Source organism: Trachurus japonicus, chromosome 20 (genome assembly GCF_045865225.1).
Source record: "Trachurus japonicus isolate A0001 chromosome 20, Traja_1.0".
Taxonomy (NCBI): domain Eukaryota; kingdom Metazoa; phylum Chordata; class Actinopteri; order Carangiformes; family Carangidae; genus Trachurus; species Trachurus japonicus.
Genome location: NC_140926.1, coordinates 20168121 through 20192005, shown reverse-complemented (window position 1 = coordinate 20192005; position 23885 = coordinate 20168121). Strand labels below are relative to the sequence as shown.

Here is a 23885-nt window from a genome sequence, read left to right as displayed (position 1 = left end):
AGCTTACAGCTCAATTAATTTTGGTATAAAAACTTAACTTACCAGTATGAGTATCAGCTACTAGTGAAGAGTTAGTAGGCTTCATGGCTAAAGAAAAGCCAAGGTGAAAATCAATTATTTAGCTTTAGGTAGTGGCTAAGTGGTTGCAACTGATTGGCCTATCTAAAAGTAATGCACAACTGTAGTTGAGAGTTAGAAATGGCCAAAAGTGATTAAAAAAAGAGGTCTCAATGTTCAAATGGGTAGAAGCAATCAATAAATGGTCTGAATAGTTCGCAATGTTATACTGTAGATGAAATTGTTAACCTTGTAGCCATGTGGTGAAGTGACTGGTGCCTTAGAGAGATAACTACTGTAACTCTAAGAGTTTGATGAAAGTGATGAATAGCTACAATAGATAACCTGTAACAGTGACAGGTAAATGTAACTAATACATTGCTGAAAACAGTTATTTAAAGGTCCAGTGTGTAAAATGGGGTGGCGTGACATCGTTCAGATTTTAGTTTGCAGCACTCTCGCTTGCTCGCAAAGTGACGGTGGCCTCCAAGGACAAAAGAACTTGTCTTCCATGACTGGGATGACTGGGAGTATTTCAGGAGCATCGAGGGGTGAGGTGAAGATCTAAACCATTTTACAATATGTCTGCTGTTTTCTCCTCCATCTTTCGTTCCGCCTTCTTCTTCATTGGTTTATTTATGCACACAAAACTTGCTGGCTGGATTTTCTATTCGGACTGCTGTACAAACATGGTGGCACAAGATGGCAACACTCTAGACCCTTTCTATTTGTATATATAAAAGAATAATTATAAGGCTACGAAAACCAAACAAATTTGATTTTATAGCAATTATACACTTATGCAAATATATTCATGGGTAGTATATTCAGATGTTGCGAAATAAACCTTGCCAAATATGACACACTGGACCTTTAAAAGGTTGAAATGTTCAGTTTTAGCCATACTGAGCAGTGGTGGCCAAGTTTATAGAATCCCTTGTGCTCAACAAGATCCAGTTTCAATTCAGTTTGGCTGAACACGCTTGGAACATGACAGGTGGTGTTGATGAATGGTGTCAAGGCTGTGGAAGCACATCACACAACAAAGGTTGGAAACCACTGTCACAACAGACTGCCTTGCTGTCAGCAATCCATATCTTATTTATGTATACTACATTTTCACAAGACGTTGCTCATTAGATATCTGAAGTGTTGCCTGTCCTGTGGTTTTAGGGTTGTAGCAGGGTATATTGTTGCTTTTAATATTTCACTCACTGCTTGTTTCAAGGGGTGTTTCATCTCCACTTTCACATCAACTTTGAGAGAGAAAATAGATTGGGACTAAACACCTCTCCAGACACTTTTGTCTCCAGACAGGAGTGTCCGTTTCATTATCTGTCCAGCAGCGGGCCACTTTTAGCCCGCCGGCGAGATCGTCCGCAATTTCAAACTGTTTAGGTTCTGTATTTGTGTCCATTAAAAGCTTCTGTGCTGCAGAGAATTTCCCTTTGATGAGTCCTTTCTCCTCTCTGCGGAGTTTCTATTTCCAGTCATGTTGACAGTCAGCCACAGAGACATTTCATCGTGGATTAATGACACTCTGATGAGGCCTGCGTGTGTTTCGGCAGGCCTCCCAACAGGATAAGCCTCGTATGGTCATGGTCATCAGCTGCTGACAAGCTTTGACGGGTTTATAAACACCTGAAATGAGAGAAGAGCAAGTGTGCTGTGTCTTGAGATTATTGTAGGAGAAATCCATCTCGTGCAATTTCTGCACCTTTTAAAAGGGGAAAACTGACCCCGAAACATTTAAACCGTGTAACCAGGATTCCTGGCACCCTTTATCCTCGTACGGGTGATTTATTTATGTACGGTAACTTCAATATGGCTAAATGGAGGCAGTGCAGTGGGATATCACAATGAGAGATATCCTGTACAGCTTTGTGGGAAGTTGATTCTGTTATCTCAAACACCGACACTGTGTTTTATCCTTGTTATCGCAGATCTACAGCTTTTTTCAAAAGCTCTGGGAGAATCACCAGAGAGGCAGGCAGGCCCGGCAGACCAGTAGACCATCATACAGCACAGCCACATCTAGGAGCTACTGTTGCTTTTTTTTTTTTTTTCCAATAGCAGCAGGGTACCAGTTTGAAAGAGCAGTGGTCAGGATATAAAAGAAATAACTGTATTGTCAGAATAGCATGTCAAATAATCAAATGGAGCTGCAACAATTAAATAAAACATTAATCTCACATTTGTTGATAATTAACCACTGAAGTCTTTTTTCTGATCTTTAGAATGTTTCATGTTCAAATGGGACATTTTTCACTGTTTTCTGACTATTTCCACACCAAATGATTAATCAGTGATGAATGGCTAATCACCATGTGGTGCCGCACTAATAGCTACTGAAACACTAAAGGGTGGAACTTCCCTTTTAAGTCTCTGCGATGCCCTCAGCAGGTGACAATGTCTTTTATGTTTAAATGTCACATCAGACAGATAATATTTCTGCCCCCCCACGGTGAGGGTTAGATGGTAAATTAACATCCCATCCCTCTTGTTGTATTATGTAATAGTTCATATGAAGCATTTACAGTCATTCAGGGTTATATATAGTGCAGTCCCACAAGAGGAAAGCAAATAGTAACCAGGATGACCAGATAAGCTGCTGTAGTGATGGTTGTTGCATGTTAAAAACAAACATTGATATTTAGCTATATCTGTGGCATCTTATTATAACCTTTTGTTTTATTAGGGGATCTTTTATCATGGGTATTGATGGTATCAATGAGGTAAATAATGCATTGTAGTTGGTACATAATAAAAATAGTGCTTTGGCCACTAGAGTGCAGTGTGGCACTGCAGTATTTATAACTGCCAGGGAATCCTGTTTGACTTGGTAGAATACATTTGTGAAAATGCATCAATTTGAAACAGTTAGTTTTTAGTTTTTTAGTTTATTTTGTTTTGCTTTGTTTTTATTTTTTGGTTTAGCGTCCTGCCTGATTGGCATGGAAAATTAAGAGTCCAATAAATACACTGTGTTTTGAGATGCATGAATTATTCTCCTGTTGTTCCGCTGCTGTAATCCTTTACTGTCTGAGCTTGATCAGGCATTAAACAGTATTTCAATGACAATTTGCAATATGTGCACTATTTGTTCTGTTCAGATTGGAGCTTTAGTTTGGTTGCATTTAATAAGTGTTGGATTTAGTTTTTTTCTGTCAGTCTGCTATATTCCCAGTGCTCTGAGATAAATTCAGAGCTTAACTTTCTTTCTGATTCTACAATTCATGCCGCTCCTCTCCTTTGTCTTTTCTCGGTCACAGCAGGCTAGTTTGATTATCTTGGCCCTTGCCTGCCCTGCAGTTCTGTGTGTGCACGCTAAATCCCAATTAGCTCCCCCCCAGTTTCAGAACCATTTGCAACTTTGCTAATCTCTGCATCTGCAAGGCCCAGAAAATCCCCCAATTCGTCTGATTACTTTCATAATGAGAATATGAAAGTTTAATTTATGTGATTCAGTTGAGACGCAGAGAAAACTGAAGTAAATTGATGGTTCCTTGCGATGAATATGCATTAACTGCTGCTGCTCCGACATACATCGATCACATCACCAAATTTGTCAATTTAGTGACAGCACTTTTGTCTTGTCAGATAATCAGAAATTCCCTGAGGCTTATTTGTCTGTCTCCTTACTACACGTGGTTTCTTTGTGTGTCTGTTTTTAAACTCAAACTCTTTTGCTTCAGCCGCTATTGAGCTTTAGTCCGAATATTAATAGTCACAGCACTGAGTTATTCAGAGAGCAAAAGTGCTAAACGGATATTTCAAGGAACATAGGAGTTAAGCCGAAAGGTATTTGGATTGAGGGTAGACTTCTTAATTACTGTGGCTTTGTTGGCCAACAGCGGGGCAAACACCAGCACGAATGTGCCAAGTATTGATCCCTGCTCTCATTACACTGCGGGCCCATTGTAATGCACTGTTATCACTCCAGCTCCCTCACTGAAGTCTATGGAAATGATCATTGATTTTTTTTTCTTTTTTCTTTTTTTTGCAGTCTTGGTAAAATGGCAGGAGGATGTCTATCTCAATCATACAGTATTTGCTCTTTGAATTTCTGCACTTGAGGCGCTCTTCTGCTCATTAGCAATAGTAAATCTTCTCATATCCTGATGACTCTTGATGATGGGGCCGCGGCATTGGTCAAGCTGAACCCATTCATTTATATACTTCAGCTTTTGCAGTAGTTTTGCTTTTGCTTTTGAAGTAGTTTTTTTTTCTTTTTTTCTTTTTTCAGGCTGCTCTCCAGCAGATAAAAGTTTCTGTCTGGCAGCGATGTGATCAAGACTGTCTTGACCCTGTGTATGGGAAAAAAACAAATACACCTTTCGCCTCCTTTTGTATTTGTATGGGAGCTTGTTCAGAGTGTACACAATGAAATTACATTTGGAGGCACATCTGAGAGCTCTGCCCCCGTGATATGAATAATGCAACACACTCTCACACACACATACACACACACACAGAATAGATTTTCTCACTTTTAACACCACCAGATGAAGTGTTTTTTTTTTCTTAAATGTGCTGCAGATTGCTAATTCTGCTGTAGTGGCATTTCTGTTTGTAATAACCTGCTGGTGTGTGGGCACTTAATCATCAGGTGCTGCAGCCGTGCTCTCTCTGCCTGAGCCGATACTACAGAGGAAATCCTTGAGAAAACAGGAGCTTTATTACAGCATGTTAGCCTGAAAAAAAAAAAAAAAAAAAATCCAAAAAAACATGCAAAGACAACATAATGTGTTTCAGTATGACCATTCAAAGTCAAACACTGTGGTGGTATTACTAGGCAGCAACAACTCTGAGGCAGCTCTGTGTTTTCCCGAGGATGATTGACACCGCAGGGAGTGTAATTGCATGAGTCACCGAGACCTCCCTCGCCCTTTGAGTGAGTGGTTGGCTCGGCAAAATGCTTGGGTCATGACAGCCCATCTGGTGGCGTATCACAAGCAGTCAACAAGGCCCAACGAGACAAATGGCACCACAACAGTAAACAGCCGACGCTGGTTGGGAGATAGACACTTGAGCCGTATCTAAAATCACAAGCATATCCACTATGTGCCCCCAGAGGCATCAGTACCCATCACCCCGCACTGAACCCGCTGCATCAAAAGCGTCTGATGCTGTCAGAGCCTGTCGCAGAGGATTCGACAACTTCTTTGCTGCACAATACAATGCAAATGAGTCTTTTGCAACAAAGAGGGGCGTTTCAAATAAAATATAGCGATGTGCTGATGTGCAGGAGCCGAAGGCTGCGGGTCAGGTTTAAGTTTGCCCTCTGCTGGATGAAAGAGTTCATGATCTTTTGTGCAAGAGTCCCAAGTCTTACTCAGCAGAGTGAATTTGTGCATAATAAGGTATCTGGAATGGTAAAACTATTAAATTAATGATTTCTTTCAAAGAGTTTTAGGTTTGAGGCTGTGGAGGTAGAAGACTTTTTAGAAAAAGGCCACAGACTGCAGCATCAGGAAAATCGCTACAGCTATTTATATGCAGGAGACAGTTTGCTTGATAAAGTGTCAGTATATCATCAATCTGCTAACAGTGACACAGTGAGACCTTCCAATTCATGGTGTAAGACAGCAGAACCTTAGTTACTCCAAATAAACTTTGTTGTATCCATTCTGACCCCTTATTGTTCCCCTTTTGTAGAAGGTACTCTCCATGGAATTGCAGATGAATAAGAAAAGCCACTTTGTGCTTGTGCCGTCACACAGTTTATCCGTGTATAGCCCAGACCCACGCAAGAGCGCTCGGGGCAAACTTATTGAGTTGTGTGTTGAATGGCCTTGATATCCAGAGAGATGTGCACAAACAGCTGTAAGCCTTCATAGGTTTTTTTTCTGCCTGTGTTCTCCACGCTGTTGATGTTTTTCACCAGTATTTCTCAGAAAATGTAATGAAATATAAACGTGGCCTTCTACAACATCGATAGTTTTGGACTTACAATGCATGAACTCCCCTTTAAAAGTTCAGCTACTAACAAAAATAGAGAGCTTGTATGTCGCTAATATACTGTGTTTACTGCAGCAACTGGATTCATAATTTTGTATTAATAGAATTATGATACAAAATTTCCTGTTAAGGGTCCTGATTATATCAAGTGAGATTTCCATGTCTTTCTGATTTTTTTTCCTTAAAACAAGCAGTCAGGATTTTTGTAACTTTGTGATGTCCCACAATACAGTCACCGCCCTCAACCATGCCCCAGGCCCCGCCCACCTTGACCCAAAATCATCTCATTGACTCTTTCTCAACATAAGCACATAAAGTATTAGTCAGTGGGGCTTCATTGAGCTTCACAATGTTCACACTCAGTTTATTGTTATACGGTTAGTTAGGAATATTGTTGGACCACCTCTTGCACAGAGATTTGCACTGATGATGAACCTGTTTCTATCAATAAACTCAGTGTTATAGGACCTTTTCTGTAGCTTCTTCCTGTCTGAGAGCCTGCCCTTATTTATTTATCCACTCTGTCTGACTGGTTGAGATTTGACTGGCACTCCATCCGTTGTGTAATCTTGTTGGGTCATTTTCTTCTGCAGTAGTTTCACAGAACACGTCTGGAGAATTAGCACCGCTAGCATAACAGCAGTGGATGGACAGGTGCATCAATTTCTCTTTTTTGTTTTCCAATTTCCTTAACGTTTGCAGCACCAGATTTGAAGGAAACTTCCCTCACCTTCTAATTAAGTGTCAGTGGACCTGTTACAAAAACTTTGCCATGTTGTTCCTGTTCTATAGCTATGAAACCATGCTCACTTCAATATGATGAACTCATGGACAGGGTGACCAAATCCCACATGCCCCAACCTATATGGAGTGGGAATGTTTTTATTTTAATTGGGTCGTGTTAAAAAAAAAACAAAAAAAAAAACAACAGCTTGTGTTGGTGTGATGATTACAATAAAAATGTAAAGAACAATGTAAATTCAGTGCGTGGGTGGAATCTCCCTTTAACCTTCATGTTTGGCAGTAGAATCAGTGCACTTCCATCCATCAGCACTGGGATCCATAACTCTGCTTGTAGTTATTAAACACAAGCTTTACTGAGCCTTTCCACACACCACAATGAGTAAAGCGAAATGTGTGGGATGGCTCTGTGAGACTATGACGAATATATGTACTGGACCATAAGTCCATTTAGATGACGAAGGATGTTTCCTCTGGAACAAAATGTCTCTTTTGAAGGTTTATTTTCAAGTTACCATTAGCCAGTCTGAGAGTGTACTTGGTAGAAAATCTATACAGCCAGATTATCAGGCATGACATTTGAAGATGGGTCTTATTTGTGTTCTGGTTTATTGCTATTGATCAGACGAAATTTGGCCAATAAATCATATGAGCACTGAGTTTTACTGACTTCACAGGTTGTTTTAGTTGAGGTAGAAGGAACACTTTGAATTATTTCCACTGCAGCTATTTCTGCACTTAGATTTCAAGTTGTTTTTCGTTTCTGAGTGTCTTTTTAAGGGATCACAATAGATATTTATAAAGCTGTTTAAAAAAAAAAAAAATCCACATAGACTTGTTCTACCGGAAGCATTTTTGGTGGTGCCATAATTCCACCTCTTCTTCATTATAGTCCCATACAAGTGTGTTCCAGGGAATATCTAGGTCTTTGAAATCCTTTTTTATACACCTCTCTAAGCCGTTTCAGCTGTAAGCTCTTGAAGACCTTGTCTTAGCTCCTGGTTGCCCATGTGTGTCTTCACACACCGACATACGCTGCAGCAACAAAGAAACCTTTGAGTGAAATCCTTTAATTAGAATCCCTTCACCTGATTTCAGGTGAAAGCATATTGGCTTTGCGTATGCTTTGAATGGGAACAGTTAAACCTCAACACACTTGCAGGCCCCCCCAATTTTAAGGGGTGGTGCACAATCAAGGAGTTTAAGCTTCTCAGTTTAATACAAAGTAGCATTTTTTTTTCCAGATTTAGTTCTTCTGTGCAATGGATGAAATGGTTTCCAAGAGGGAACAAACATACATCACAACCTCTTCAGACAAACTTGTGTTAAAAGCATATTTTATGTGTTTAAATTGCCAGTGTAATAGAGATTTTCATCGCCACCATTTAAAGTGAATTTAAACCCCTCTGTATATGCTGTGCTGCATAATCATTTGAACTGAGGCAGTCATTTAGCCCTATTTGGCCTGATTGCTTGGCACTCTGTTGCCTTGGCCGTGACTTTACATATTGTTTTCCGAGCCGCTGTCCTTGTCTCGCCGCATTTCCAATCTGCAGCCTTTATTGAAATGTATAGCGTGTCCCTGCCACAGCCCATTTTCATATAACCGGTGCTGGTGATTTTATTGACTTATTGCAAAAAATAAAAAGCTGTCGTATGCCCGATCACACAAGCCTCATCTGTCCTCTCGTCCCTTGCAGTTAAAAAGAGATGATTTGTTGTGTTAACTCCCATGGCGCTCTACATTGCCCTAAAACAAGATGCCGCTCCCCGTGACAATGAACACTCTCCGCCTGAACATAAACAACGGTTTTTATTGTGCTCCAGTGTGTGAGCTTCCAAATCAATGCTTTGTAAATCATCCTCAGGAGGCATGCAAACACAGATCCATTTTGTGTAGCCAAAACATCTATGGACACGCTGGCACGTTAATACAGATGGATAAAGAGCACAGGGCCAGTTCCGTGCACCGTCAGCCAATAATAATGAGGCGCTTAGTGGCAAAAAATGGCAGCGAATCAGAGAAAAGAAGGGATCAGTAAAGCCATCAGCCATCCTTTCAACTCTATTCAAAACTTGAGCCGCCATTGAAGTCGAACAAAAGCATAATACTTTCTAATATTTCACTACTGCTGAACCTCACCTTGCTGCCTGTTTGTATTAGTTTTACTTAATGGGTTTTGTCCCTCCAGAGACGGCAGAGTCTAAAAATGAGCAGCTCGCTGTAGACAACAGCAGAAAGTGGGGCAGAGATGCAGGTGCTACGCTGGAGAAGCGCTCGTCCTTTAGGGTAACCTGGTTTAGTGTATAGATGGAGGACCTGCAGTGCATACAAGTGTGCAGTCTGTTGCACGATATTTCTCAGAGGGCCGATGCCTCCAGAGATAAAACCTTATAGCATCATTAACTCTTTTCTTAATGATAAAGTTAATATGCATTTCTTAATGAGCTCTGTAGCATCAGCAACACTCTGGAGTTTAAAGTTAAAGGCTACTGCTATAATGCTAAACCTCATCTTTGATTCTATTTATGGCAGAGGCTTCTCTCTGTTAGCCACTTCAGTGTATTTGTGGGCAGTAATTGCCTCTATATGATGGTTTTCTTTTTTCTTTGCACATGGTTGAAGTTGCAGTCCCTATATACTGGACATGATGCAGAAGACAACATTAGATGTAACGCCAGGTCAAAGGACATTGATTAATTGACTGTTATGTTGAGATTTCTTTATAAGGAAAATACTTCAAGCAGTTGATCTTCTCAGCACATGTTGGCCAGACGCTTGTTTTCCCTCCTGCTGAGAGGTAGATGAGAAGATCAATGCCACTTTCATGCCAGTAAACACGAAGCTACTGCCAGCTTTTAATTAGCCTAGCTTAGCTTAGCATAAAGACTGGAATTGGGGGTGGAAGTGCTTTTAACCTGTCTCTGTAAATTCTGTACCTGTAAATCTCAGAGACAAACTTTATATTTAAAATGTATGTGAAAGAAACTCAGTGTAGTTTTAGAGGAGGTTACTGTTGGCCCAGGGCTCGGTCTCGAGATTGGCTGCAGCTCGCTAGATTGCAAAATGGAAACTCTACTGGGATGCGTCTGTCATTCATCACTGTGATACTATGGCAACATGCAGTGCATTATAAGTGGATGGTGCACTCAAAATGGTCAAAAAATGTAATGTAAAACGACCTCACCAAAGATGGTCAACATCTTGGCTTGAAGAGGAGGGACCAGCAATGTATGCTAAAACTTAAATAGCAAAAGAGGAAGAAGGAAATATTTGCATTTCACATGACACATGGGACACACACACAAGCCAAATCAACTGGCGGGTGACAATCGTGGACAGATTATGTCGCCAGGGCACAAAGGCAACATTTGATTTAGCTGAAATTCACCAACCACATCAGTGATTACACTGTGGACACAGTGTATTACTACATGTGAGAGTACTATGAAGAATCTGGTTTGAGACGGCGACAAATATTTGTGGCTCATGACATGATTCTGATCCTGTCATGATTAAGTGCAAGTATAACAATGCAAATCACTGATGGCAATGTTTGCACATGGGTTGCAGATTATTGTGGTGTCGAGGTTGAAGAAACTTATTCCATCCATGTCCTGATGTGTTTTCTTTACTACGCGTTTCCTGTTTTCTGCTTAATCAAGTTCCAGACGGTGCAGAAAAGTGTCCCCTCGTATCACATGCGCACACAGATCCAGTTTTGCCGTGTTATTTACCTGCCATTTTTCAATTTTTCCGGCGTATACACACAGGCAGTGTGTGAAATGTGACACTAATTTGCATGCTGACAACGATTTCTGGTGAGATTGCACCCAGCTGATTGATGGGCACGCTGTTGCCCCAGAAACCACCTTGGGCGATGTGATATGACTCTCCCGTTATCAGACACTGAGGCATATTCCTGTAGTTAATCTTCCCAAATGGGCGTTTCACAGAAGATATCCAGCATACCACGGGCCTTGACTGGTAATGAACGACAGCCCCCTTTTTTTTTCAGTGGCACATCTAAATGCAGCTCATTTCATACCGGCAAAAAAAAAAAAAAAAAGGGTGACAGGAAGGAAGCTTTGCTCGCACATTTCATTATTCACTGATGTAGTTTAGCAACTCCCATGGAATGATCACAGCACTGTAAAGGCTGCATGATAGAGAATCAGTCCTGTTTTTGTTTAAGTGAGTTAATCCTGCTGATCAATCATAACATCACACAGTAATGCTGCAGATGTAATCTGGTGCCAAGCCTGAGTAGCAGGAGAGAATGTAAATGTGAATGTGGAACGGCTCCAGGCAGACAGAGGTGTTGTTTGACGAAGATGTGGCCAGAGGTATGTGGAGGGTCGGGGGGGAAGGCGACATGACGATGCACCGACGCGCAAATCCCCAGTTTGCAAACCTGACTGGTCTGCACACAGAGCCATGATCTTACCTTCACATGTTGAGGAGCAGTGACCTCAGCTGTGAGCCAGACTGTATTGCCTGACCTCACTGAAGCTCTCATGGGTGAATAAGTGTCTCAAGTCCCTGCAGCCATGTTCCAGCATCTGGTGGGGAGTTTTTTTCCCCCAGAAAACTGGAAGCTGTTAAAACATCAGTTTAACTCATTGAAAAACTCAAAAACATAATTTTACGTTTTTTGTGCCCATGCATTTTAGTGCCAAAAACATCATTTTAATTTTTTTTGATTGTTTCTTTTATATATTAAGAAATTAGACACTCTAACACACCTCATGTGTGAATCTGGGAACTCAAATAGATGACGATCAAAAACTCATGAAAACTCACGATCTGGACATTTTATCATAATTCGGCTTTTGATGGTTGCCGCATTGGGTTGAATCAGTGGCGCATGCAACCCTCTAGGCGCCAGACATTGCTGAATAAAACAGCCCATATCTTTAAATCTACTGCCTTATGTTGTTACGGCTTGGAACCACTAGTTGGCGAACACGTTCATCTTAAATCCTGACGTCATTTGTGTGTGTGTTTTTATGCAAAATATCTGAGAAAAGCTCAGGAATGGAGGTATGTAGAAATAAATGGTTTTTCCCCATTTGAAAGCAGAACGTTTCAACCCTTCAAATGAGCCACATGTGTCCATAGCTACAGTATAGAATATGGCTCTACAAAAATAATCAACAATGGTCTAAATTGTTGGCACCAGGATTAAAGCTTTGGAAAACAGCGTGGCATTCAATGAGTTAATATCCATGAACCAAAAATCACATATTTCAGTGTCCAATATCTTTTAACTGTGCTTTGTGAAGACAGAATGCATTTTCCATATGGATTTAGAGGAGGATCGACACACAATCATCTGAAGGTAAAAACACAAGAGTTGCTGTGAAACTCTGTGGGCTGCATCTCCCTGATGGATAAACATGAAGCACCCAGGCATGTGCAGGGTACCGCCAGCTCTACAGTGCCATCAGTCAACCTTAATGGTTGTTAGCATTGCTGAGTAACCACTGGTCTAAGCGTTTTACAGTCTGTTGACAGTAAAGTTGGAATTGTATGTAAATGTTGATGAAGCTGAGATCGGAATGATCCAGCAGAGAAGCTGTGTGTACCATCCGTGATATTTTTGTCACCACATTCCTACTTACTACAGATAAATACAGTAATAGAACTCGAGTCATTTAGCAGATATTGTTAAACAACACTGCAGTCGACTGCTTGCTGAAACCCGTTCACAAACTCGAGAGCTCAGTAACCGTAACTTGGCACAGCAGGTCTGTCAAGGTTTGGATTTCTCCACATGTTGAGTCAGTGTGCGTGAAGCTGTGAAGCCGGCACGGTGCTGAAAGAGTTTGAAGGCTGGTGAGGTGTTTTTCCAGCCATCTGAAAACCAAAAACACAAGATATGTGGAGGCTGACTGAATACTTCAACACACAACATCATGGACCAGAAATGAGATACAATTGTAATGTTGGGCATGATAATGAACAATTATAGACAACCCCTCATTTTATGGGTTAGGGTTGTTGATGATAGATAATAGCTGATTTATGTTAACCTGATATATATATTAAAGAGATAGTTCAACATTTTGGCAAATTGGCCCATTGCCATAATCCCTATAGTCATAGCAGTACCGAGTTGTTTTCGAGGTAAATTCATGCAAAACAGCTGATGCACATTCCTGTCAGGGTCAGTTTTTCAGCAAGCAGTCTCTGCATTTGCCTCGAAAACAACTCTGTCTGGTAACGTTCCGTTATTATCTCATAGCGTGGTGAATGTGCAGGTCACAACTTGTCCACGAGAGCGTTTTGGAGTTTTTGGATTGTGTATTTGATAAGTTCGATGAGGGAAACCAAGAAATCCCATGAGCCTCCGTAGCGTAGCTCTGAGCAGCTTGCGGCTTGGATCGGCTGTTCTAAAAATAGCTTGCACCGACAAATGAAGGTAACAAACCTACTGCTATGACTATAGCGATTATGGCAATGGGCCAATTTGTCAAAATATTGAACTATCCCTTTAATGTGCAATAACAACTGTACTGTACAATGTTTAAGGGTTACCTTACGGTATTTCAAAAATTAAAAAAATAGATTTGCACACGGGAATATGCTCCCGAATATTTAATGAATAACACCACATGTTACATTTTGGGCCCAGGCCCTTCATCAGACATGATACCTTACGGTATTTGAAATAAAAGTGTCCTCAAGTCAAGTTAAACCAGACAAGTTATAGTCTAACTGGTGGATTGAAGAATGGGCAGTGGGCTGATGCTCTGTGTACTGTGAGAAAACATGTGCGGTTGTTGCTGATAAGAAACAGCAGTGCGACATCCCAGTGGTTCACCTGGTAGATGCATATGACACAGGCCTAGCACATAATAGTATTGCAGCTGTCCAGGGTTTGAGTTCAAGGCACCCAGAACGCCTACGTATAGTGCAGCCACATTGTGTTGTGTTCAGTTTCCAGGTGAGGAACACAAGCGGAAGGATGTGTAAAGATGCGAGTAGAGTGTCTAAGAATTAGAAACTATCACTAATACAAATGTGAAATGCATATAGAAGTAAAACTGAAGAGAATTCCATGTGAGAAAGAGCTAATGTGGACATCAATAGTGGAGCCACTGTCAGTTGGGTGAGTGTGTAGGGTGTTATCAGTGTGAGTGTGTTTTGAGAGTTTATTTTGGAACTGTTGTTTCAGAAGTTACTAAGGCTTTTTTTCTTCTTTGAGCCGTAAATCTGCGCCTGTTATCAGTGTAAACACCATATGTGCCGAGCTGGAATGGAAATGCGGGGAGGCAGAGCTTAGCAAACAATCGATTTCATATTCATCAAGAAGGCTGCAGTGTTTATTGACTGCAGTCAGGTGAACAATTTTCAGCAGATTATTCTCACCTGTCGATACGATGTGAGGGTTCAGTAATGAATAAAACACTCAGACTTCCATTTGATTGTGGATATCCACATGTGTCAAAACAAACTACTACCTCTGCTAATGAAGTAAATGCACTTCATGTTCCTGTATGGAACCGGATGAATCAATCAAGCTTCCTGTATAAACTGGATGAGATCACATATTGTTACTTGGAACAGAAAAAAAAGGACATCATCCGTTAAAAGTCAAAATAAAATGTTTGTGATAACTCATGCATGCCGGTATTGATTTTCCTTCCCGCGTACTTTCACTTTACACTCTCGTGCTCACATCCTTTTTGAACCACTCAAACGCGAGTTGTGAGGCTGAAGCCAGCTGCTGTGCGGCGGGGACTCATCATCCATCCCTGAGCGGAGCGGAGCAGGTTAAAGTGATGAATCTGATCCAAGTTCCTGACAAACGCCTGCTGTTCAAGGCAACTGTTCCATTAATATTCAGATGTGCTTACGCCGGCTCCGTCGTGGGGTTGGGAGGAGGGTGATGGGGAGCAAAAGTCCTCTTTAAGTTGGAAAATAATTACAGTAACTTTTCTGTCTTGTGCTGCCAAGCGCTACTGAGGGAGGGACTGTCTGGGAGGTAGTAGAACAGTTTACAATCTACTGTGTGTCATATTTTATTAGAGTGTGTTCCGAGTCAGTGCTTTTGCAGGAATCTGAATAGAAATGAGTGCCTCTTCAGCGCCGGCCTTTGCATAAAAGCTCAAATAAAAACAGCTTTTCTATAGGTGAGCTACTAAAAAACGAACACACACTGGCATTTTTCAAACCAAACACCTCATTACTCCGTGATCTGTCTGGCTTTGTAATAGACCTCCTGCGTCGAGGCACTGAGATTAATGTGGGCTTTACATGCCTGTGCACTCTTTCTCCCTCCTCTTAAATTCATTAGGGACGGTAACGATCTGTCGCCCCTGACAGTTCGGGGCAGGGAAGGTCGACGCAAACCTCTTATCCAGATTGTGGAGCTCCCCACCAGCTGAGAACTGCACCCAACTTTTTTTTTTTTCTTTTTCTTTTGAGATGCAAATCACTCGATGTAGTCAAATAGTTGCTTCCTGCTGCTCGGTAATGGCTTTTAAATACAGCCATCTTTGGTTTGCTCAACATTCATCACCATGAGCCACTTAAAGGCACCTTTAAAGTACTTGACTTATCTACCGCTGTATAAGACACAATGGAGCCTTTTCTTACTGCTTTTACTGAAAGGATACAAAACAGTTAAAGACAGCCGTGGTCTGTCAGGGGAGGATTTAGAGGCAGTTTACCAGATTTGGTTTAGTTTGATGGTGATGTTGCTTAACAGTAATTTTATCCCTCAATGAAACATGTCCATTATCTCACAGCTTCTCGTTACAACAGCAAAGAGACAGCAGCGTGGAGGATATCACGGTATCAAGTAATTAAGTTGATAATGAAACCATCGATTGGTCCTGCAAAGGTCTCGGTTGAGTTTATTGTGCTGGATGACTGCCGTCACCAGAATGATGCTCACTCTCTGGACTCACTCCACTGGGGATTCGGGCCAATCAATTCTGGATTTGGGCAAGTTTTAATCATTTTTTGTTTAAAAGGCTTCCCGGCTTGTCAGAGAGTCTTGGCTTGGTACACACACAACAAAGAAGGAGAAACAAAATACCTCAAGGTAAATTCTCACAACAACTGTGTCTTCAGTTTGACAGGTTTGCAGCCGAAGCAAGATTTCATTTTTGGATGCCCAGAGTTGTTTTATCCATAATACTGAGCTATCATATAGGTTTTATTATAAAGAGAACACTGGAAGTAAAGGGAGGATAAATCAAATTATTTTGTGCATAGATTTTTTTAATCAGTTATATAACATATAAAGAAGCTGTCTAAAACTGTAAAAACTAGTCTGAATTGTTTCAGACTCATCAGGTCCTGTCTCTCTTTCAGGGCAGCTCATTTATACCTGCATGCTATGGTCCTTTCACATTTGTCCTACTGCATCACTGCTTGGGGCCAGGCCACTGACACAGCAACTAGACCTTTATTCTCACTCCACAAACAAGCTTTAAAAATTTTAGATCAGAAGCCACAAAAGTGGCACCATTGTAAAATCATTGAGAAGTATAATTTGTTATCTTTTTCAAATTTTATAAAATTCTCTTTTCTGAAAGTTGTTTTTAAGTGTGTCAGTGGACTAGCCCCACAAGCGATGTCACAGATTTTTACTAAGTCAGACAACTGTGGGACAACGACAAGGAGCATGAGCAAGCAAAACTGTAAAATTCAAAGATGCAGGACAACATTCGGTCAATCATCCCTTTCAGTGCTGGGTACACACCTATGGAATTCTTTACCACCAGATATCAAATCCCAAACAGAATTAAAGATGTTTAGTGCTAAAGCTAAACATTGGCTTAAGCAGCAGCAGAAATGTGAACATTAACTTCTCTCAAGTCACTGTCAATACAGCATTCTACTAATGTTTAATGTATTTAATTTGTGCAATTTCTTAATGTAAATTTTGTAGCTGTGTTTATTTATTCATGATAACTATTCACTGTATTATTCACTGTATTTGTATTATTGCACTTATTGTAACGGTATTCAGTATCTTTTATCCTTCTTTAGCCTGACCAGGGACAAAGACTGCAAATTAGCTGAAGCTAGACGTCTTGTATGCATCGCATTTTTCATTCTTTGTGGCAATGTTGTATGTATCGTCCCTGCAAAATAAACATTAAAATAAATAAATAAATAAATTGTCATACAAATGGTAGTCAATACTGCTGTGACTCTGCAGGTAGAAACATCTTGAAGAACCTTCATGTAATCCCAGACTGACTCTGAGGTTGAGATCAGGGCTGTGATGGGTCCAGACCATCTGATGCAGGACTCCTTGTCTCTAAAGATCATGACTCTGACTTTGAGACAAACAAAAACCTCTGACGACTTAATCCTCCACCCAGTACAGCTAACATTAGACCATGTTCACTCACAGTGCAGGTGGCAATATGGACGACATAAGATGAGCACAAACACCGAGCCTCAAGGTAAAGACCCATTGACGCCAAACTGACCTCAGAGCAGCCGCCACCAACACAAGCAACAAGCATTTCTAAAATGCTACACAATATACGAATAATTGAAGAAGATTGACAGAAATAACTGGTGCTATGGTGTAAAGGATGTGGTTTCTATAGGTACTGTGCAACACAGTGGATTTAAAGCGATAGTTATTAGATAGTTATACAGTAGTTAGATTGCCATGAGTTTGATGAGGGAAACCAAGAAATCCCATTAGCCTCCGTAGCGTTGCTCTGAGCAGCTCGCGGCTCGGCTCAGCCTTTCTAAAAATACCTTACACCGACAATTAAAGGTAACAAACCTACTGCTATGACTATAGGGATTATGGCAATGGGCCAATTTGCCAAAATGTTGAACTATCCCTTTAAACATTTGGCAGTAAATCATACATGAACCGTAATGGAGGTAACCATTTAAATAATGCGGATATTGATTCCAGGTCCCATCACACAGCTCCTCTTTGTACGTTTGGGTTCATTGTTGTGTTGCAGATTGATTTAGAGCCAATCAGATGCCTCCCTGATGATCTTGTGTGATGGATAAAAACCTAAACAGCTTTCTCCCTGCTCATGTTTAACTTACCTGTGTTGCTACAGGCAGCTCATTCCAAATGCATTGAGAGGCTAAAATAAGCCATAAATTCAATGTGTGTTATCCAAAGAAAACTTAATAGAATAGACTGATAAAGCCTCTCCAGTAATGATAATAATGCTATTTCTTCACTGTAGTACCATTTTAATCTATTCTCGCCAGCCTCATATATAAATGGTCTCTTTGAATCAGTTTAGTGAGTTCCCTCTGTGTGCTCAGTGTCCATGTCTGTAGCTTAATTTCAGCTGATAGGAGGTAAAGAGCTGCATCACTTTGTCCTTTTAACTCTTAAATGAGTCCATACTCAAGTTAAAGTAGGTTGTGTCTCATTGACATGAAAGAAGTGCAATAAGCTTTTACCATTTTATCAAATATAACCATAATCTTTCCTAAATGTAGTGTTTAAGTGGCGGAACCATAACCACACTTTAACCATAGCTCACTTTAACCACTCTGGAGCTGGCGTGTGTAGATATTGTAGAAAATTAAAAGGAAAATTCTAATCCAGGATTATGCAGACTCAGCAAGTGTCGGCTCTCTGGACTGATGCGACAGAAGAAAATTTGAAATTTTCTTGTGCAGTAGTTTTATGAAATGAAAGATTTTCAGCTTTATTTTTTTTCCATGCAGGTGTTCTTTTCCTCCAGCCATTTATTGTGGTTCTCCATGTATGAGCTGAGCAGCAGGTGTCCAAGCCCCCCCTCCCTTCCCAGCAGAGCTCCCATGCAGCTCGGGAGCTTTGGCTGCTCTCTGCTCTGTGACAGTCGACGGCGTTTTTGTATTTTGCGGAGGACTTTACCCATCCCCAGCCACGAGTTTTCATGCCTCGGCGCTGGCGACAGCGGTGGCTGGAGGCGTGAAGTGTTCGGGCTGTCCATCCGTCCCTCTCTTGTGAACACGATATCTCAGGAACCGCTTGGGGGAATTTCATCATATTTGGTGCAAATGTTAACTTAGACTCTAACATGAGCTAATCAGAAATTGGAGGAGGTGGGGATGACTGTGAGCTCAGAAAACACTCACAAACACACTATATCCATGTGTGGTTGTGAGTCATACAGTATAGGATAAAATGAAGTGATTATATTTTATATCCATATATTAAATGCCTGTGTACAGACCTGAATGTAAACTGCAGCTTGAACAGTTGACAGGCCATTCAATCACGAGCTGGTAATTCCGCTCTGAGAGCCTTAACATCAGGCTGCTGCCTCTGCCTCAGTGTGGCCAACATTGTTGTTACAGATGTCCTTGGCCACCACACCTGTACGCAGTGAATTCCAACTTGGCGGACGGCCGACGACTCTAGTAGGGGAATAAACAACATGCGAATCCAATATTGCATGCATAGTAGAGGCCAGCTTGTGCGGTTGAGAGGAGTTTATTTGGCATGTATTATACATAAATCCTGGTTCTGTAAAGCTGCTGTGTCCAGGCCAGGGGTTGTATGCCAGGAGCCGGGGCCTGTGCGTTACGAAGGTTATTGTTTAAGTATGCCTTTGACGGGAGAACTCCATGGAGTCGTTATGAAGAAAATCAGCAAGAAATGCAGACACAGTAATGAAGCGGCGCAGCCAGCTACCTGTCTGTGTTCTCCCTCTGTCAGCAGTCCAGCTGCAGGCGAGGGAGCCCCATGCCCCCATTAGGTTGTTTTGACAGCCTTATCCACAGTAATTAATACCAGGCACTTTTAAGTGAGATTTATGTGAGACATGCTGTTTGCACTTCCCAGTTGGGGGAACCTGCTCTCAGTGAACTGCTGCTGTGAGTTTAGGACGCGCAGCATCATCTGCATCATCGGTGAGCAGCTTTTTTTTATTCAGTAGCTACAATAAACACAGAGACTCTGGATTCAGGAGATACGCTCGCAGAGTGATATTGATTTAAAAAGCTTGAAGCAACCTTCATTTTGAAAGCTGGTTATGGTGGGGGTCTGGTCTTGAATAGGTGTATTTTTGCTAAAAAAAAAAAAAAAATCATTCACATTTTATAATGAAAATTCAGGAATGGAGCTGCAGCTAACAATTAATGTTATATAGCTTTAATCATAAATTCACTTGCTAATTATTTTCCTGATTAAAAGCTTAATCATTAGAGTGTCCAAGGTGACGGTTTCCAGTGTCTAAAACCCCCAATGCATATTTAATTTACTAAAATTTAATTGTTTCAGTGGATAAAATCTATATAATTAGTTTCTCTTCATTAACGTCTCATGTGTGATTTGTTATTGATGTCTCTAAGGGAGATCAATAAGGTATGATGACTTTTGCCTGGGGACATAATGAATCTTCTTCCACTGTTGGTCTGTTTCAGATGGGTTAATAAAACATTAGCCATTAAACAGGTTGCAGGTTTTCCCTTCAAATCTTGAAAGTGCTGTTTGTAATATGACCTGTTCAAAGTTTAAGTGTCATAAAGCAGCTTTGTGGCACTTTACAGATCAAGGCTAAAGTACTGTACAATTACGCAGTCTTTAATTTCAAAACAAACTGAATCTTTTCTTTTTTTACAATCCTTCAAATCATCTCTGATTTATTTTGACGCCCAATCAATATCACAATTACTTCAGACTTTATCTTCGGTTACAATTACCAGCTACATGCTCCATACGTACTGTCAATGTTATTGTGAGTGTGATTAAAGGGATAGTTCAACATTTTGGCAAACTGGCCCACTGCCATAATCCATAGTCATAGCAGTAGGTTTGTTACCTTTAATTGTCAGTTCAAGTTATTTTTAGAACGGCAGAGCAGAGCTGCGAGCTGCTCAGAGCTACGTTACGGAGGCTAATGGGATTTGGATTGGGATTTAATGGGAATTTACTTCGAAAACAACTCTGTCTCGTAATGTTCCATTATTATCTCATAGTGTGGTGAATGTGCAGGTCACAACTTGTCCACGAGAGTGTTTTGGAGTTGTTGGATTGTGTATTTGATGAGTTTGATGAGGGAAACCAAGAAATCCCATTAGCCTACGTAGCGTAGCTCTGAGCAGCTCTGTTCTACTGTTCTTAAAACAGCTTGCACCAACAAATAAAGGTAACGAACCCACTCCTAAGACTATAGGGATTATGGCAATGGGCCAATTTTCCAAAATGTTGAACTATCCCTTTAAACAAACTGATGGCGTTACCTTTGGTTATCCATGATGCAGTCACCTTTGTCTGGACTGTTAAGACTCAATCAGGAGGTGAGACCTGGGTTCTGCATCATTGTTTCCAAAAGCTTCTGTTTAAGGGGCTTGAGACCCAAGAGAAGAGTTGACTGCAGGTGTAAACAACAAAATGGTTTTAAAACTAAATAATATCTGTATGGACAGAGCCTGAGGCTTCACTTTGAGTGAACACAGACTAATAATAGTTGGACAGAATGGAGGCAAATGATTGAACACAAGGTAGTATTTTATTTTCTTAAAGGGGATAGTTCATGAACGTGCACATTGAGGAACAAATTAACCATGGAGGTTCTGAGTGTCAGGTGTGATACATCTTTGGTGAATTGCAGAAGTCTAACCTCCTTCACGAGTCTCAATCCCACAGCTGGGAATCGGTGCAGACTGTGCAGACACAGCAAGCTGTAAATTGGAGAATCTCCTGTTCTTGTTTGTCTGAGATGTTTCAGTGTTTTAAAACTGTGTGTTGCACTGAGGTGGTCATGAGTTCAGCTGCAAGTGATAGTAATAAAAAAAAAGTTTGGACACTTTAGATAAAGGACACCAAGTTTCTTAAGACCCAAATATTTATGGGAAACAAAAGGACAAACCTCCAGGAAGGAGACCATGATAGATAATCCCCTTTAATAATCATGACCTTTTAAGGTTCAACATTTATTGCACATAAAAGCCCATAATTCATGAGAAAAGTATGTTGTCAGATTTATGGGACATACGGATTTATGTGTGCACCTGATGTTCATGATATCACTGTTTCTTTATCACAACCTTCAGGCGTCTAAACACACATCTGTTTTTCCTGCAGTTTACAGTTTTCCTCGTTTTACGCGCAGCTCAGACAAAACGCAAAGACTCTGGACCCCCCCCCCCCTCCCTCCCCCCAGAGACGAGGGTGGAAGCAGGATTTTCTTGTTATTCTGAAATTAACAAGGACAAAAAAAACACACATCTGCGCATCTTCCACGCAAAGAGAAACCACTCCAACTTATACCTCCCTCCTGGCTGTAATTATTTTCTCCCCCTGTGTGATTTACTGCTTTGTATGCAAGGAAGGAAGGAAGGAGGGCGAGCTTTCGAGGAGAGCCCGTGTTTTTCTTCTTTTTTTAAATCAATCCGTTAGGTTGTGAGCCCACCCACTTATGAACTGGCTCACTACCTAAGGGGGGTCTGGCTGGGGAGGAGGAGTGGCGGTGGAGTGGGAGAGCTGACCAGGAGCTGCCCAAAAGTCCACAAATCCAGCCTTTCGGAAGCAGATCCGCGGCGGCGCGAAAGGGAGGGGAAAAAAGATGAAGGAAAAAAATCTGATTGAGACTGCAAAGATGCAGGGCAACGTAATGGTAAGGTGGATCATTTCATTCACCCGTGCTCATTGCATGACGCCGATCAAGTGATTTTCTGACACATCTCGTCTCGGAAACTATCCCAGTCTCCTCTTCTTCCCGCACGCGCTTTGACGCGGCGCAGACGCTGTGAGATAAATTAACGATCACCTTTTGGATTCCTGCATATGAGAGTTCACGCCCTTTCTGGCTTTACGTGTCGCCTTCTGTCTTTTGTTTTTTTTTTGTGTGTGTTTTTTGCCGGCCGATCTGCTACGCAGCCACTGAGGAGATGAATCACTGTTACAGGAGTTGGAAAGTTTGGTCCTGGCTTTATGGGGCAGATCATAATGATTGCAGAGTTTGGGCTTTGTCTCCCTCTTCGCCTCGCGAGGCTTGTGAGGGCAGAGGTAACCTTTTGCCCAAGGAGGGTCCCATTAATATTTTACTACATCTAAAGCTGTGAGGTGCAGGATATATTACTCTTGCTGTCCCTCTGCTGGGAGCCGCAGGCAGCTATATGGACCTGTGCATGAAGGGAGTGAATGCTAAATGTCCTGTGGGGCTCTTTGAAATATTAAAAGGGTAATATCACCACTCTTTATGGCTTTGATCCTTTTAAATTGTTGACTTCGAGAATATTATAGCTCATGGTGCATTAACACATTATTCCATGCCTTTACTGCCTCTGCTGATGTTCTCTTCCACATGCAGCACAGTGATTTCTCCTGATCAGACTAACTTTATTCCTGGGTAAATCAGTGTGATGTTAATTTTCCTCTTTTTTTTGCCCCTCAATTGCTTTATTTATAGCTGAATAAGCCATGCTCTGCGGACACTCCAGGCCATTTTGGAGGATGTGGGGCACAGCTGTGTTGAGTCGGGCTTTTCTAAACGGTCCCTTCACCAAAGATGGTTCCCCCCTCTTTTCTTCCCCCCATCCCTTGGCCTTATTTTCATGTGAAGATGTGCAGAGTGTGTTTATCTCTCTCTCTTTATTTATTTTTTATTATTCCTGCATAATGAAAAGTAAACACAGTGTGTTTATCATGAGGGAATTTTTTTTGGTCAATTTCCAAATAAGTAAGTCATGTGCACAGTGAGAGATAAAGTGAATATTTTCACTCTAGCTGGCAGATGTGCAGCAGTCCTATTTACATTTTTAGCCAGTTTTGGGTGTTGGGGAGAATCTGGAAGCTGAGGCAACCACTGAAACCACAGCTGGTTGATGAGAGATGATGAGAGTAAGATGGAAAGATTGATAACACTCACTTATTTCTGTTAAATACGATGCCACAGCCAGAAGATATTTATTACTTAAGCATAGAAACTGGAACAGCTTTTCAAAGGCAACAAAATCAGACTATCAAGACTTCTAATGTTCACTTAAAAACTGAAAATCCAGTTTGTTTTCTCTCCACAAAGGCCAAAGACTAAAAAAAAAGGCAAGTTGTGGGTTTAAAGGGGAAGAGGGTTGTGTGCAGAGCTTTGTGATGGCCAGTGCAGACTCATCAAACATCTAATTTAACATCAAGCTTCTTTGCAACAAGGCACACAAGTGTGTTTCCAAAAAGCCTGAA

The 23885-nt window shown here is 41.2% G+C and overlaps 1 protein-coding gene across 3 annotated transcripts in view; it reads left to right on the top strand.

Annotated features, from left to right (window-relative positions):
• The window catches only part of dpp6a (dipeptidyl-peptidase 6a), a 219788-nt gene that overhangs the window by 1458 nt on the left and 194445 nt on the right, over positions 1-23885 (top strand). Inside the window, exon 1 of one of the 3 annotated variants that reach the window (XM_085764055.1) lies at positions 22162-22323. The exons of the other annotated variants lie outside the window; for them this stretch is intronic. Coding sequence (XP_085620181.1) covers positions 22273-22323 — 51 coding nt within the window. The 5' untranslated portion in view covers positions 22162-22272. Of the gene's footprint in view, positions 1-22161; positions 22324-23885 lie in introns of those variants that run through there. 3 annotated transcript variants of the gene reach the window in all.